Source organism: Sporothrix schenckii (genome assembly GCF_000961545.1).
Source record: "Sporothrix schenckii 1099-18 chromosome Unknown Cont47, whole genome shotgun sequence".
NCBI lineage: Eukaryota > Fungi > Ascomycota > Sordariomycetes > Ophiostomatales > Ophiostomataceae > Sporothrix > Sporothrix schenckii.
In genome coordinates, this window is record NW_015971148.1 from 4,384,115 (window position 1) to 4,401,312 (window position 17,198).

A 17,198-nucleotide genomic window follows, 5' to 3' on the forward strand; every position below is an offset into this window, starting at 1 on the left:
TCACTTCCTTCTTTTGTACATAACTTTTTTGTGTCTCTTTCCTCCCCTTTTCTGTCTTCTTCACTTCTTTTACATTCTTTTTATCTTCCCTCTTTACCACACTCTCTTGATACCAGACACTGCCTCGGGCCAAAAAAAAACCCAAATCGAGTAAAACGCTGAGCGTCGACTTGGGCCGGGTGGCAAATCACAAAACAAACCAACAGAAACAGATATGGTCCAAAGCAATTAAAAAAAAATCATTCAAAAATACAATCCTGCCCCATATAAACTGTACAACAAGCCACCTTCATTGACAAAGTAAAGAAGTACTGACCACAGAACATTGAAAGTAAGTGAACAACGGTATTGCAGTGAACAACTTGCTTCTTGCATCTCACAAGCGTTACAGTGAACGACGTCTTGTTCGCCATTACACAGGCGCTCTTTCCTTTTTGGGAAAATTGTTGATGAGAGCCAGTCGCCTTGTCGCTAATTGGCCAGCGACCGCCTGCGTTGTCCCCAGCTACTTCCATTCTTGTCGGCGGACTTTTGTTCTGCCGTTGCCTAGCGCAAAAGGTTTTGGCAGGACCGTCGCCCACTTCCCTCCTTCCCCCCGTCCCTTCAAGCTGGTCAAGCTCTTTCCGCGAAGAAAGGCGTTTTCTCCATTGGCGAAGAGGCTGGCTAGCGGCAGGAGCCAAGGGCAACCCAGTGCCTCGTAAAAGGATAACGGCACAGTCTGCTACATACATCAGACGAGACTGCAAGGTACTTCATGGACATGCCGTCGACCGCACATAATTGTCATATGTGAATAAAGTAAATAGTTAAAACATAAACCACTCTGGTAAGAGATCAACTCTTCACTTTTGTGCATTTTGAGGTTCTTGCATACACTGGACGGCCCTGCATTGTGTCGAACGACACGAGGCTGATGCGCCTCTGCCGCCAAAAACACTAGCAATTTTCGACGCCAGAGTGTTTGCATACTGTCCATTTAGCGACTATTCACGCTGAGCAGAACGCCTGTAGATCGCGTCGCAACTTACACTTTTGCACCTCCTTCCGCTCCTGCCAAAAGCCTCTTTTTCCGGCCCTCCCTTTGTTTTTGTTTTCACCACTCTCCTCCTCCACCAACATACGGCCAAGGCGTTGGCATCCGCCTGACACAAGGATCGGCCTTTCTTTTCACGATACCCTTCGTTTTCCTATACCCTGTCTGATTCGGCCTCCGTCGTCTTTCCATACATTAATTGACAGCCGAGTCGACTTTTTTATTTCACGACTTCATCACCATCACCTTATTGTCCTGCTGAGCAATCCTCGCCCGTTGGACTACATACGACTTCTGCCTGTCCGTGGCCACGCTCCGGTGCTCTCCACGCATGGGGCCAAGATAGGAACCTGACGACCGTCTTGTGTCGCACGGCTTCACCCTGCGACACCCTCGTCTCCCCACGCCGCACGGCCGCCGTCGCCGTAGCGGCCGACTCTCCCTCCCTCCCTTCTCCCCCCCCAGACGCCATCATGGCCTCTGCAGGCGTCATCGACACAATCCTCCGCCAGCTGGCGACGGTCGACTTGTCCGCCAAGGACAAGTTTGAGGCCGCCGTCACGTTGCGCGACCACCTCGACCACTACACATCCGGGCCGGTCTACCCACAGTTTCTGAAAAAGGTCATGCCTGTCATTATCGGTATCCTCAGTGGCCCGCCCAGCTTCCAGAGCGAGTCCTCGGAGCAGAAACTGCGCAACTGCATGCTGGAAATCATCCACCGCTTCCCCTCCATCCCCTCCCCACCCGAGCCGTTCGAGCCATATGCCGAAGAGACCATCGACCTGCTCTCGCGCCTCATCCGCACCGACAACGAAGACAATGCGTGCCTGTGCATAAAGACCGTCTGCGACATCCTGCGCCACCAGTCCAAGGTCTGTGGTGCCAAGGCCCAGGCGTTCCTGCTTCTTGTCAAGGACCTGTTTGACCAGACAGAGCTCATTGTCAAAAGCCAGCTCGACCATGAGCAGCCGGCCGACGGCTCAGCTGCCGCCGGTGTTGGTGCCGGTCCCGGTGCAGCGGCACTAGCAGCAAGCGACCCAACGGCCCCCTCCACGCCGGGACCCTCACATCCGCCTGGCTCACCCGTTGCTGGAGCATCGCTCGAGGTTGACCGGCCGCTGCTCAAGGGCATGCAGTCGTTCAAGGTGATCGCCGAGTGCCCGATCATCGTCGTCAGCATCTTCCAGATGTACCGCTCGCTCAACAACATCAAGCCCTTTATCCCTGTCATCAAGGCCGTGCTCAGCACGCACCCCAAAGCCCAGGACCGCGCGCACGCTGAGGCCAATGCTCGGGGTGCCAACTTCTTCGGCATGAGCCCGCTCATCCGCAACAAGACGAGCTATGGCGACTACATTACGCTCAAGGTGAAGATGATGAGCTTCTTGGCCTATGCCCTGCGCCAGCATGCCGATCTCATGGCCGACTTCCTGCCGGCGCTGCCGTCCACCATTGTCCGGCTGTTGCGTGACTGCCCGCGCGACAAGGCCGCCGCCCGCAAGGAGCTCATCGTGGCCATCCGCCACATCATCAACTTCAACTACCGCCTGATCTTTGTTAGCGTCATTGAGCAGTTCCTCGACGAGCGTACCCTCATGGGCGACGGCCTGACCGTGCACGAGACCATGCGTCCGCTCGCGTACAGCATGCTGGCCGACCTGATCCACCACGTCCGCGACCACCTGAAGCCGCCCATCATCCGCAAGACCGTCGCTATCTACACGCGCAACCTGTTGGACGACTTTCCCGGCACCAGCTTCCAGACCATGAGCGCCAAGCTGCTCCTGAACATGGCCGAGTGCATCGCCAAGATGGACGACAAGGTCGAGGCCCGCTACCTCCTAGTCACCATCCTCAACGCGATTGCCGACAAGTTTGCCTCCATGAACCGCCAGTACAACAACGCCGTCAAGCTGTCGGCCGACGTGCGCCGCCAGCAGGCCGACCAGCAGCGCAAGGCCGCTGCATCGCCCACCGCCCTCGGCACGGCGGCCTTCTCCGAGACGTACCTGGCCGACATGGACGCCACGGCACCCGCCTGGGACGAGATCGACATCTTCACCGCCGCCATGCCCATCAAGCTGATCAACGCGCGCGAGCGAGGCCACGACCCGGTCGTGGACAACAAGTTCTTGTTCAAGACCCTCATGCACGGGCTGCGGAACACCGTCTTCCAGCTCCGCGCCTGCACCCAAGCACCTGCCATCGACCCGGCCATCGCGCCCGCCGGCTGGTCCGAGGTCGCCAGCGGCTTCAACGCCGAGGAGGTCCAGGTCATTGTCAAGCTGCTGCGCGAGGGCGCCCGCGTCTTCCGGTATTACGAGGGCGTCAAGGACAAGAACGCCTCCGACGCTCACTACGCGTCCACGGTCGAGTACATGGCCAACTTTTACATGGCTTCCAGCAGCAAGGAGGAGAAGGACCTGCTCGAGATGTTTGCGACCGTCTTCCACGTCATCGACCCGGCCACGTTCAACGAGATCTTTGGCCACGAGGTGCCGCATCTCTTCGCCATGACCCTCGAGCACCCGGCCCTGCTGCACATCCCGCAGTTCTTTTTGGCCAGCGACGTCACGTCGCCCACCTTTTGCGGCATGCTGCTGCGCTTCCTCATGGACCACATCGAGGAAGTCGGCCTGGCCGACGTCAAGAAGGCGTCTGTCCTGCTGCGCCTGTTCAAGCTTGCGTTTATGGCCGTCACGCTCTTCGCTGCACAGAACGAGCAGATTCTGCTGCCCTACGTCGTCGACATCATCAGCAAGTCTGTCGAGCTGTCGACCCACGCCCAAGAGCCCATGAACTACTTCTTCCTGCTCCGCTCGCTCTTCCGTAGCATCGGAGGCGGCAAGTTTGAGCACCTCTACAAGCAGATTCTGCCGCTCCTCGAGATGCTGCTGGACGTCCTCAACAACCTCCTGCTGGCCGCCCGCAAGCCGGTCGAGCGCGACCTATATGTCGAGCTGTGTCTGACGGTGCCCGCCCGTCTCAGCAACCTCCTGCCGCACCTCAACTTCCTGATGCGCCCCCTCGTCGCCGCCCTCCGCGCTGGCTCGGATATGATTGGTCAGGGACTGCGTACCCTTGAGCTCTGCGTCGATAATCTTACTGCGGAATACCTCGATCCGCTGATGGCGCCGGTCCTCGACGAGCTCATGCCCGCCCTCTACGACCAGCTGCGCCCGCATCCGTACAGCCACTTCCACGCACACACCGCCATGCGCATCCTCGGCAAGCTCGGCGGCCGCAACCGCAAGCACATGACCGACCACCTGCCCCTGACGTTCAAGCAGTACATTGACGACGTGCCGAGCTTCGACGTGCGCCTCGTGGGCTCTAAGAAGGACCGCGCCTTCAATGCCGACCTGGGTCTCGAGCTTGCCCTCCAGAAAATCATGGAGGTGCCCAGCAAGCCGGTCAAGGGCCCCATTCCCAAGCAGTCCGACGCGTACTACAAGAAGCAGGCTCTGCAGATGATTGAGGCGCAGATCAAGATCCGCATTGGCTACGACAAGAGCGTGCCCGAGGACCTGCCTCGTCTTGTCCGCCTGCAGGCGCAGGACCTGCTCGCGCGCAAGTTTGACGTCGACCTGGGCCCCTTTGAGGAGATCCACCGCGACCGCTCCGTTGCCAAGAAGCGCGATCAGGAGGAGGTCCTGACGCGCCTGCTCAAGGCGCTTCTGTACGCCGAGTCCATTCCCGAGCTGCGCGACGAGGCCGACGCGTTCCTGATGAACATCTGCCGCCACTTTGTCGTGCTCGACGTGGGCCGCTCCCTTGTTAATGCCAAGAAGGCCAGCACAACGTTTGACGCCACGACGGGCGAAGGACCCCTGGTCGTCGATGCCCACATCCTGGCCGACGCCCTGCTGGACTCGCTCGCGTCCATGCTGCCCGAAGTCCGCGAGGCTGCGCAGCGTGCCATCCGCGTCATGTTCGAGACGGCCGCTACCATCTTCGGCTCGGAGCGCCACGTTCATGTCCTCGAGTTCTTTGGCCACCTCTCGTCCACCTTTACGCACGGCTGTTACGTTGAAGAGTGGTTCCTCAAGACCGGTGCCTGCCTCGGCATCCATACCCTGCTCACTGAAATCGACCTCGGCGAGGCATGGGTCGACTCTGTCCAGATGGACTTTATCCGCGCGCTGCTCTTTGTCGTCAAGGACATGCCGCCCGACCTGCCGGACACGACTATGCGTCTCGCCCAGAAGACGCTCGAGGCGCTCCTGGACCGAGTCACCAAGGGCCTCACCAAGGACGACGTGGTGCCCGCCAAGGACCATGCCCATCCACGAGCGGAGCAGGACAACAAACGCAATTCGCAGACGCCCCAGCCGCCTCAGGCATCGCCTGCGCCTCAGACGACACCTCAACCCACGCCCACACCCGCGCCCGCCGCAGTCGCACAGGGTACACCGCAGCCGGCGGCAGCGGCAGCGACATCGACGCCCGCTCCGTCGACCACCGCTGTGGCAGCGCCGAAGAGCACCCGCGCGCGCCGTCTCCCCACGACCTGCAACCTCCTGGCCATGGAGCTGTCACACATGAACAAGCACGTCCGCAGTACTGCGAAGAAATCGCTGGAGCAGATTGCCAAGAACATTGATGCCCAGGTCTGGGAGATTATCGAGCCCCACAAGGAGCGTCTGCTCACGCCGCTGTTCCAGAAGCCGTTGCGTGCACTGCCGTTTGCGATCCAGATTGGCCTTATTGACGCCCTGACCTACTTCCTGACGCTCAAGACCGACTTTGTGGCCATTGACGACGACGTCGACCGCCTCCTCACGGAGGCCCTGGCGTTGTCCGATGCCAGCGACACGTCGCTGGCCGGCAAGTCCGCCGAGTTCCGCACGCATAACCACATTGTCCAGTTGCGCGTGGCGTGCATCCGCATCCTCAGCACGGCCATGGGCTTCGACGAGTACCAGCGCAACAAGGACAACAAACCCAGCGTCACCCGTGCCGCCATTGTCTCCATGTTCTTCAATCGACTCTATGCCGATTCCGATCCGACGAGCGAGGCGGCCAATGAGGCACTGAAGCGTGTTTTCATGTACACCAGCAAGCTGCCCAAGGACCTGCTGCAACAGGGCCTGCGCCCCGTCCTCGCTAGTTTACAGGACGCGAAGCGCCTGACGCCCGAAAATCTCGAACACCTGGCCCTGTTGTTGCGCTTGCTGACAAACTACTTCAAGGTCGAGATTGGTTCACGGCTGCTCGACCACGTGGGCAAACTGGCGCAGCCGGCCGAGATCCAGCGGGTGTCGTTTATGCTCTACGAGCAGAGCGTGCTGATGAACACCATTGTCGGCGTCTTTGGCATCTTTCCGCTGCTGCCCGACGCTGCCCGCATGTACAAGGAGCGCATCATCGACGCCGTGCTCGACCTTGAGGAGAAGCTGCGCCGCACCCACCATAGTCCGCTGCGTGCGCCCGTCTACAAATACCTCAACCGCTATCCCGACGAGTGCTGCAACCTGCTGACAAGCCGCATTGAACAGCTCAAGTACGGCAGGTTCCTGGCACAGGCGCTGGACGACCCCGACAGCCAGGCCATCCGCGACTACTGCGACGCCCACGTCGACGAGCTCATCAAGAGCTGCAACACGATTGTTGAGGAGCAGAAGGAGACGCGCTTTGTGGCCGTCATCAACACGGTGCACATCCTGCACTCGCTGGCCGCCCACCACAGCACGGCCGTGCCCTGGATGGAGAAAAAGGAGAACCTGATGTGGCTCAAGGCGGTGGCCAAGACGCTCGAGGAGCGCCTGCGCGCCAACGCCTACCCGCCGGAGCTCCGCCTGGCCGCCAACCAGGCCGCCGAGCAGCTCATGGCGATCTTGACCAAGTACCTCGATCTCCACGTCGACGACACCGACATGCTGCTCAGCCTGGTCGAGTGCGTCACGGCCGAAGACCTGCGCGCGACGCCCGCGTTCCACGCGCACATCTACAAGAAGATTGTCTGCAACGAGTCGGTCGACTTTTGCCGCTCGCTCGTTCTGCGCTGCCTCGAGGTATACGCGGGCAAGAAGGCCAGCCACAAGACCAAGTCGTACCTGCTGCACAACATGGTCAACCCCATCGTCGCCATGGACGTCATGCGCCACTGGGACCGCCTGGGCGAGAAGGACAAGGACAAGGGCTCGCCGCTGTTCGCCGACAAGCAGATTCTCGAGTCCATCAACAGCAAGATCTGGCAGGCTAGCATGGTCGACAGCCAGGACGACGCCGCCGCGGCCGCGGTGGGCGGTGTCGACTACACACGCATGGAGGTGATGCAGCTGACGGCGATGATTGTCAAGTACCACCACGTCATCCTGCAGGACCTGCGCAAGGACACCATCAAGTTTGGCTGGACCTACATTCGCAACGACGACGCGATGAACAAGAACGCTGCCTATGTGCTCCTCGGCTACTTCATTGCCCATTACGAGACGCCCGTCAAGATCGTGTCGCAGGTCTACTACTCGCTGCTCAAGACCAACCAGAGCGAGGGCCGCGCGCTCGTCAGCCAGGCGCTCGAGCTGATTGCGCCTGTTCTGCCCAAGCGCTTCAAGCCCAAAGGCGACGACCGCAACGCTGCCGTCTGGGCCGCCGCGCCGCGCCGCATCCTCGCCGAGGAGAGCCACAACGCCCAGCAGACGAGCAGCATCTTCCAGTTCCTCGTGCGCCACCCGGACCTCTTTTACGAGTTGCGCGATAAGTTTACCATGCTCATCATCCTGTCGCTGCAGCGCGTCGCCAGCCCCGCCAATGCGTCCAGCGAGAGCAAACGCCTCGCACTCAACCTCATGTGGCTCATCTGGCAGTGGGAGTACCGTCGTGTCGAGGGCAAGCCGATCGAAGAGGCGAACGGCGCCATCTCGGGATCGTCTGCTTCACCCTCGGCAGCGCGCTCCACGTCCGCGTCCCCAATGTCGCGCAAGCGCCGTCTCGAGGGGGACGAGCCTGGCGACCCGTCGTCGGGCGGCTCGCCGTCGGGCCAGGCGCCGGCTGCACCGGCGGTCGCACCTGTGAAGGAGTACCAGGTGCCGCAGGTGGGCCGGCAAAAGATGCTGCGTTTCTTGGTCAAATTCATTGCACAGCTGAACGAGCGCTATGAGCTGCCGTCGTCCAAGCCCAAGGACCCGAGCGCCCTGGCCCTGCAGTCGCCGAATCCCTGGAGCGACATGTGCAAGAGGTCCATGGCGCTGCTGTACAACCTGCTGCATCCGCGCTACTGGGGCATCAGCGACGTCGAGCTGCAGTCCAATGCGACGGACGTCGTCCTCGCCAGCGACAAGACGTCCCAGGCCCTGGCCAACGACCAGCCCGAGAAGGAGACCGAGGACAAGTTCATCAACAACATTATCAACATGCTGCAGGTCGTGCGCGTGATCCTCAACTTCCAGACCGACGAGTGGATCGTGGCAAACATTGAAGTGATCCAGAAGATCCTGGAGCGCAGTCTCAAGTCGGACAACCCCGAGGTGCAGGACTGCCTGCACACCGAGACGACCGACCACGATGACGGCCGCAAGCTCAAGTCGATCGTGGCGCGCGTGCTTGAGACGGTGCCCGAGGACGTGCAGATGGAGGACGCCGACGGCGAGGGCGAGTCGGAGACCCAGCAGCCGTCGGAGTTTGTCACGTTCCTGTCCAACATCGCCACGGAGACGCTCGGCGCCAACAACTACATGGCCGGCATCAACATCCTGTGGTCGCTCGCCGCGCGTCGCCCAACGGCCGTGGATGTACACATTCCGGCGATTCTCAAGGCGCTGCAGGCGAAGCTGGGCCGCGAGCATCTCGCACACTACGCCTTCATGGCGACCATTGCCAACAATCCGCACCACGCGCGCGCGCAGCAGCAGCAGCAGGATCCGGCGGCGGCGGCGGCCGAGATGACGCCCTACAACCTGGAAATCCAGACGGGCCTCATCATCAAGGCGATCGACGTCGCCGCCAAGCGCATCGAGACGCTCGGCGACAACCGCCGGCCGTTCCTCAGTGTGCTGGCCAACCTGGTGGAAAAGTCGCAGCACATTGGCCTGTGCACCAAGATTCTCGATATGGTCGAGGGCTGGGTGTTCAAGTCGGAGGGCACATGGCCCACGCTCAAGGAAAAGACGGCGGTGCTGCACAAGATGCTGGGCTTTGAGCACCGACCGGACCTCACGATGCTGCAGAAGTTCCTCGACCTCGTCATCCGCATCTACGAGGACCCCAAGATTGCGCGCACGGAGATCACAGTGCGCCTGGAGCACGCGTTCCTCATCGGCACACGCGCCCAGGACGTCGACACGCGCAACCGCTTCCTCAACGTGTTCAGCCGCAGCCTGGCCAAGGCCGCCAGCGACCGCCTCATGTTTGTCATCACCGACCAGAACTGGGAGATGCTGGCAGACACCTTCTGGCTGTCGCAGGCGTCGCACCTGCTCATGGGCGCCGTCGAGATGAACGCGACCGCGCAGCTGCACCCCGAAGACATCCGCGTGCAGACGCTGTCGCAGCTCTACGGCATCTACAGCAAGGACAACCGCGAGCCGGAGCTGATGATGGACGACAAGTACGAGGCGCTCATGGCGGGCGTGCGCAAGCACGTGGCCGGCCTGGCCGACGTCAAGGTGCGCGACCTGCTCGAGCCGCTGACGCAGCTGCAGCACACGGACAACCACACCGCCAACGAGCTGTGGGTGATGCTCTTCCCGCTCTTCTGGGGCGCGACGCTGCGCGAGGACCGGCCGGAGCTCGAGCGCGGGCTCGTCGGCCTGCTCACCAAGGACTACCACAACCGGCAGATGGACAAGCGGCCCAACGTGATCCAGGCGCTGCTGGCCGGCGCGTCGCGCGCCTGGCCCGACTGCAAGATCCCGCCGCACGTCATGAAGCACCTGGCCCGCATATTCGACGTGTGGTACGTGGCGCTGACGCAGCTGGAGCGGTCGGCCATCTTCCCTGAGGTCGCGTCGGCGCGCGTGCGCGAGAGCAACCTGGACGCGCTCGTGGAGCTGTACGCGGACCTCAAGGAGGAGGACCTGTTCTACGGCACGTGGCGGCGGCGCTGCCGCTTCCTCGAGACCAACTCGGGCCTGTCGTACGAGCAGAACGGCATGTGGGACAAGGCGCAGCGCATGTACGAGGCGGCGCAGGTCAAGGCCCGGACGAGCGTGGTGCCGTATTCGCAGGCCGAGTACATGCTGTGGGAAGACCACTGGGTGATTTGCGCGCAGAAGCTGCAGCAGTGGGACATTCTGCAGGACTTTGCCAAGCACGAGAATTTCCAGGACCTACTGCTGGAGTGCGCGTGGCGCAACTTTGACATGTGGCAGGAACAGACGAGCCGCGACCAGCTGGACGGCCTGATCAAGGGCGTCATGGACGCGCCGACGCCGCGCCGCGCGTTCTTCCAGTCGTTTATGAGCCTGCTGCGGTTTCACCACAAGCAGGAGGCGGCGCAGGAGTTCAACCGATCGACAGACGAGGCCATCCAACTGTCGATCCGTAAGTGGCACCAGCTGCCCCGCCGCCTGACCAACGCCCACATCCCACTCATGCAGCAGTTCCAACTCATGGTGGAGATCCACGACGCGAGCATCATCAGCAACAGTCTTTCGACGACGGTCTACACGAATCTCGACGCCAAGTCGTCCGAGCTCAAGCTGCTGCTGGGATCGTGGCGCGACCGGCTGCCCAACATGTGGGACGACGTCCTCGCGTGGCAGGACCTGGTGACGTGGCGCCAGCACATCTTCAACCTCATCAACAACACGTACCTCAACCTGCTGCCGGCGCAGGGCGGTGGACAGCCGGCGGGCAGCTCGTCGTTTGCGTACCGCGGCTACCACGAGACGGCGTGGATCATTAACCGGTTCGCGCACGTCGCCCGCAAGCACGACCTGTCGGAGGTGTGCATCAACCAGCTGGGCCGCATCTACACGCTGCCCAACATCGAAATCCAGGAGGCGTTTTTGAAGCTGCGTGAGCAGGCCAAGTGCCACTTCCAGAACCCCGACGAGCTGACCAGCGGGCTCGACGTGATCAACAACACGAACCTCAACTACTTCAACGCGCCGCAAAAGGCCGAGTTCTACACGCTCAAGGGCATGTTCCTCGAGAAGCTGAGCCAGAAGGAGGACGCCAACGTGGCCTTTGGGACGGCGCTGCACTACGACATCACGACGCCCAAGGCGTGGGCCGAGTGGGGCTTCTTCAACGACCGCATCTTCCAGGCCGAGCCGACCAACTACACCGTGGCGCGCCAGGCGCTGACCTGCTACCTCCAGGCGTCTGCGAGCTACAAGAACGCCAAGGTGCGGAAGCTCATCTCGCGCATCCTGTGGCTGCTCAGCCTCGACGACGCGCAGGGCACGATTGCCAGTGGCTTTGACGACTTCAAGGGAGAGATGGCCACGTGGTACTGGATCACGTTCATCCCGCAGCTGCTCTCCGGCCTCAACCACAAGGAGGCGCCGCGGACGCACGAGATCCTGCTCGAGATTGCCCAGACCTACCCGCAGGCGCTGTACTTTGTGCTGCGCACCAGCCGCGAGGACATGCTGCAGATCAAGAAGAACCAGGAAGCACGCGAGGCCAAGCTCGCCCAGCAGCAAGCGGCCCAGGCAGCGGCACTGGCACAGGCCGCCAAGCAGGGCAGCGCGTCGCCGTCGCAGACCAAGACCGCCGCCGGTGCGGCGTCCGGCACACCCGCACCTGCCTCGGCCACGCAGTCGCCCCAGCAGCAGAACAAGCAGACGCCGACGCCGACGCCGCAGCCGCAGCCGCAGCCGACCGCTGCCAAGACAGAGGGCGGTGCGTCCCGGCCGGGCACCGCCAACGGCGCCGCGGACGGCACCCCAGCGCCAGCAAACGGAGCCGCCGCTACGACACCCGCCGCGCCGGCCAGTGCATCGGGCACGCCAGTACCACCTGGGACCACCCCGGCACCTGCGGCCAGCGCAGCCACGCCGGCGTCTGCGTCCGGCACACCTGCACCAGCCATCAAGACCGAGGCCGGCACGGAAGGCGCTGCGGCTCCCGCCGCCAGTGCTGCTGGAAGCAACAAGGCCAACAGTGCGGCCACGACACCAGTGCCACCGCCTGTGCCTGCGCCTGCGCCTGCGCCTGCGTCCGCCACACCGGCTGCAGCTGGTGCTGCGGCGGGCACGCCGGCACGCAACGGGTCCGCCACACCGGCTCCCAATGGCGTCGCCGCCCAGCAAGCCAAGGCCGCGGGCGGCGACGGGTCTCCGGCGGCGGCCGCCGCCGCTGCTACCGCGGGCCGCGTGCAGGCCAACGGTGGCAAGCGCCACCCCTGGGACTACATGGAGGAGATCCTCGTGGTGCTCAAGTCGTCGTTCCCGCTGCTGGCACTGTCCATGGAGACGGTGATTGACCAGATCCAGAAGCACCTCAAGTGCCCACCCGACGAAGATGCGTACCGACTCATTGTTGCTCTCCTTAACGACGCCATGTCCTACATCAGCCGGTCGCCTACGTCTTATAGTAAGGATGTGAAGCTGCCCACTGCGACTGAGTCGAACATCATGCGGTTCGCCGAAACCGTGCTTCCGACGCATATCAGGCCCATGTTTGAAGCCGAGTTCGTTGCGGTGCGCCCCACTATGTATGAGTACATCCAGAACCTGCGTCAATGGCGCAACAAGTTTGAAGACAAGCTGGACCGCCGCTCCAACAAGGTGCCGCTCGAGCAGCTGTCGCCGCACCTGTGCGAGTTCCGCTACCTCAAGATGGACGACATTGAGATTCCTGGCCAGTACCTGCAGCTCAAGGACAAGAACTCGGACTTTATCCGCATCGACCGGTTCATCCCGCAAGTCGAGCTGATCCGGACCGTCGGCGTCTCACACCGCCGCATCCGCATCCGCGGCCACGACGGCAGCATCCACCCGTTCGCAGTCCAGCAACCGACGGCCCGTAACTGCCGCCGTGAGGAGCGGGCCCTGCAACTGTTCCGCCAGCTCAACCAGCGTCTGAGCCACAAGAAGGAGAGCCGTCGCCGGGACCTGCAGTTCACGCTGCCGCTGGTCGTGCCGGTTGCGCAGCATATCCGACTGGTGCAAGACGACCCGTCGTACGTGTCGATGCAGACCATCTACGAAGAACACTGCCGCGAGAATGGCTTCTCTAAGGACGACGCCGCCATTCACACCATGGAGAAGCTGGCGGTCTTGATCGACAGTAAGACAACGGTACGTTTACACGCTCGTCACCACATGCCAACGCAGACCATCGCACTAACAGACAACCCACAGAAGCAAAACGACCAGCAGGCTATGGGCGCGCGGGCCGAAGTGCTCGAGGCGATCCAGGCGCGCATGGTGCCCAACACGGTGCTCATCAATTACTTCCAGCGGACGTTCCCCGACTTTGGCGACTACTTCTTGTTCCGCCGCCGCTTCGCGTACCAGTACGCAGCAACGACGTTCATGACCTTTATCCTGTGCGCCGACAAGCGCTACCCCCACAAGATCAACATTGGCCGGGGCACGGGCAACGTGTGGAGCGCCGACGTGATGCCCTTCATGCCCACCGTGAGCCCGTACTTTAAGAACCCCGAGCCTGTGCCCTTCCGCCTCACGCCCAACCTGCAGGCGCTGATGGGCCCGCTGGCCGTCGAGGGCATCTTCAGCTGCTCCATCATGGCCATTGCCCGCAGCCTCGCGGAGCCCGAGCAGGAGCTGTCGTACGCGCTCACGCTCTTTGTCCGCGACGAGATTGTCTACTGGTTCACGAGCAACCGCCACGCCCAGCAGATGACCGAGGACAAGCTGCGCCGCGCCGTCCAGGCCAACGTCGACGTCGTCACCAAGCGCGCCGTCAGCCTGGCCCAGACGCCCGTCGGCAACCTGCCCGCCTACCAGACGGTTATTGACTTGATTGCCAAGGCCACCAACCCGGTAAACCTCGCCATGTGCGACGTGCTCTGGATGGCGTTTTTGTAAGGAGGAGGAGGACGACGACCACGTTGAGACGGACGTTTTCTTTTTTTTTGTTTTTTTTTATGCTAAAGTACCTAAAAAGGTTCTTAGCACATTGAGCACTTCATTTTTTGTCGCCGGCCGGTGGAGACGGCACGTTGCATTTGGTTTTATTGTCACTGCTCTGTCACTGCTCTGTCACTTGCTGTTTTTGTTTTGATTTTGTCTCTATATGCCATTCCAGGAGCCTCAAGGATTATAAACAGGATGGGGAGGATGGGTTTTCTAAAATGGAGACGTACACAGCGTTTTTGTTCTTTTGCTTTTTTTTAATTTTCACACCGCTTAGATATTTCTCGCAACATATTATCTTGATTTGACCTCATGTCACCTTGTCGTACTCAACCGTAGATTCGTGTCGCAGTATCTCGCGATGTGTTGCAAACTCCCTTGTCCTGTAATTGTTGACTTCGGAGGACTTGCACCGAATCTCCTAAGAACCCAAACAAACGCCTCAGGGGCTTACATTTTTTGGTAGCACTCAAGAGCCAATCGATCTCTACTATTGCCGGCATCTTCAATCACGCCCCGCGCCGACTGTCCTCACGGCCCTGCCCCTGAAACGCAGCGGCGCAATCCTGGCCATAGCATGAACTCACAGAATGAACTGCTTGGTAAGAATAGGGATGCAATGGCGGACGAGGGAAAAAGAAGCGGACGCGTCATACCATAGCTAGCTCTGGTTCCTGGATGAGTGTTTGGGATAGATCAATAATAGGGCAACAGCATAGGTCAACAGAAGGCGGAGATGCGATCGAAACGGAGACAAAGGATGATTGCCAGCCAAATATATTAGGAGAGGTTGGAGCGAGGAGGAGGTGTGGCACATTGACATTAACAGGAACGAGGACGGCCGGGACAACCACAGGAATGCACCGTAAAAAGTCCCGTCCTCAAGCCATATAGGGTCTTATGGGCGGGGCCGCAGACGAATATCCCTTCCGCCGTCTTTTGCACGCTGTGCTATCCCAGGGCAGTGGTCGTATTGCAGTTCGACTGCGAGGAACGCGTCTTACAACGGCACAACGGGACGAAGGGGGACAACAAGAGAGGACGGCATGTCAAGTGCCTATTTCCTTTTTTGGACCGAGACTCAAGTCGGTTCCTTTGTGAGGGGTGTGTACCTGCTTGTCCGGCCATATCACCCCAACCGCGGGAGTGAGTTTTGTGCGTAGAGCGGGAAATTGACAGCAACGTGCAGAACTTACCTGTCCCATTGTTCTCTTGTCCCGTCAGGACAGTGGCTTTCATTGCTCTAAATAAACAGGGGCCGACCAGGAACATAAGAGAAGAAATAGTATAATACAAGCCACTCGTCAGTGCAGGACACATAATTTTGTGTCCAGTAGCGATAGGTCAGGAGAGCCGGAGGGGATAGTGACTGACTGCGGCGGGCTCTTCTCGGAGATGAGTGGCGACTCGATGTCGATTAACGTCAAATCACAGTGGTACCTGCATGAGAAGGACCTCCGACAGGGGCAGTGTAGACACGATTCGACCGCAAAAGTGCGTAACCATGCGATTGAGAACCTTGTTCCTTGGTGATTTTGACCAAACAGTTTGTTTTTTTAAACAAATAAATGAATTAGAGACTGGACGCTCGGCTGTGGCGACTGAAGCCGAGTGCAAGCCGCGTCCTGCGTTGACCTCCCCGGCAAATTTTCACGTTCCTCTCCCATTTTCTTTGAGTGTTGCATCCGCCGCCTTGCTTTACCCGGCCGTGGGGAACTAGTCGACGTCGTTCTACAGTCAATCAGTGACGACCTGCTGAACCAGCGTTTGCTCATAGGTGCCTGGAGGTGTAGGTGTAGACCCGATAATGGCAGTATGGATCTCCATTTTCACGGCACCTCTGGCTAAAAGTGAGTTTATAAATAAGTCACAAGCAGCGTTCACGGCCACCCTCCTTTGCATGAGGATGTGCCGAATTTGGGGTGTGTAAGCCAAGCAGGACTGCAACTCTCACACTGGTAGACATTACAGCGAGAAAACGCACAAGTGACCGACAGCAGGACAAAATCATAGAGATGGAGCGAAAGGACGGGATGGTGGTGACATGATACGCGGTGAAGGAGCACTTTCGACCTCCACAAGATGATGTTTGACGGTAGCTTCTTGATGAGGCATTTGTCGTCTTTTTGTCGCAGTTTCAAAAGGCAAGACAAGGAAATTAATATGAGGGATAACTCTGTTGTCAGATGGCAGGCTGCAGAAAGGGCGATGCACATATGCATATGCACTCCAGAGACGGGATAGAATGGTTTCGATATGGATGCAGGAGTGGAGGACTTCAGAGGCTTATTGCAAGTGGGCAATAATAAAGTAAAAAAAAAAAGAAATGCGGGGAGCGTGTGCGTCGCTTTTTTCGCGTCAAAGTACAGGCAAAGTATCCCCCAGCTATAATGATTATGCATGCACTGAGCATTGTCGGTATGCCCTCAATCTCTTGGCTTGTTGTTTGCAAGCGGCGCCCCAGGAGTCAAGCCGATGGCCGCTGGAAAGTCGAGGTGCCTTGCGATGTTTCAAGGTGTGGCCTGCCGCTGAGCGCTATTGGACCAGACGGGACGGTGAACGGTCTCTGAATGAGATCTGGAACGTCGGGTCTCCATTATTGGAAGGTGAGGAAATCCGCGTGGCGGAAGAACAAAACCAGCGCGTCACGTTGGTGTGTACCATACTGCGCACTGAGTTTTCAGATGGGACTAGTTCAGTTCTCATTGTTGCTCGTAAGAGAGCGTTGAATTAGTTCTGTTCCGACTGGCTCTCATGGCAATTTTTCTTCTCTTGTGATTTGGGCGCCATGGAGCCGTTGCCTGCATTGTTCCCATTTCCGTTTGAACTGTGGGATGCCGGGATACCTCGCTGCACTTAGTTCTGGTTTCGTCAAGTTTGATATAATAGTCAACACTGCACAACCATACCCTCCTTAAAGTCCATCTGCCGAATGCAACGTGAACTTGTCTCTCCTGTGATTCTTGTCTTGCATCACGTCCGATTAGGAACAAGAAGCCGTCTGTCCGCCGCGGAGCTTGGCCCCCGATTCGTGTTCCTGTCCTTTTCAACCGGGCACCGAAATGGGCAAGGAGACTCTCGTGGGAGCCTCTCGTGACTTTGTGCTCTGGCGTCAATGGGCAGCATAGGACAGCAAGAGGCACAGAAAGGTGCGAACATCCCGCGTGAAT

General features: G+C 59.7%; 1 protein-coding gene across 1 annotated transcript; it reads left to right on the top strand.

Annotated features, from left to right (window-relative positions):
• Positions 1–1,506: 1,506 nt before the first annotated feature.
• Positions 1,507–13,980, top strand: SPSK_03836 (transformation/transcription domain-associated protein; the record flags this gene model as incomplete). The annotated part of the gene is made up of 1 exon (XM_016730651.1): positions 1,507–13,980. One exon carries the CDS (start codon positions 1,507–1,509, stop codon positions 13,978–13,980), a length of 12,474 nt encoding a protein of 4,157 aa, XP_016585921.1.
• Positions 13,981–17,198: the final 3,218 nt, after the last annotated feature.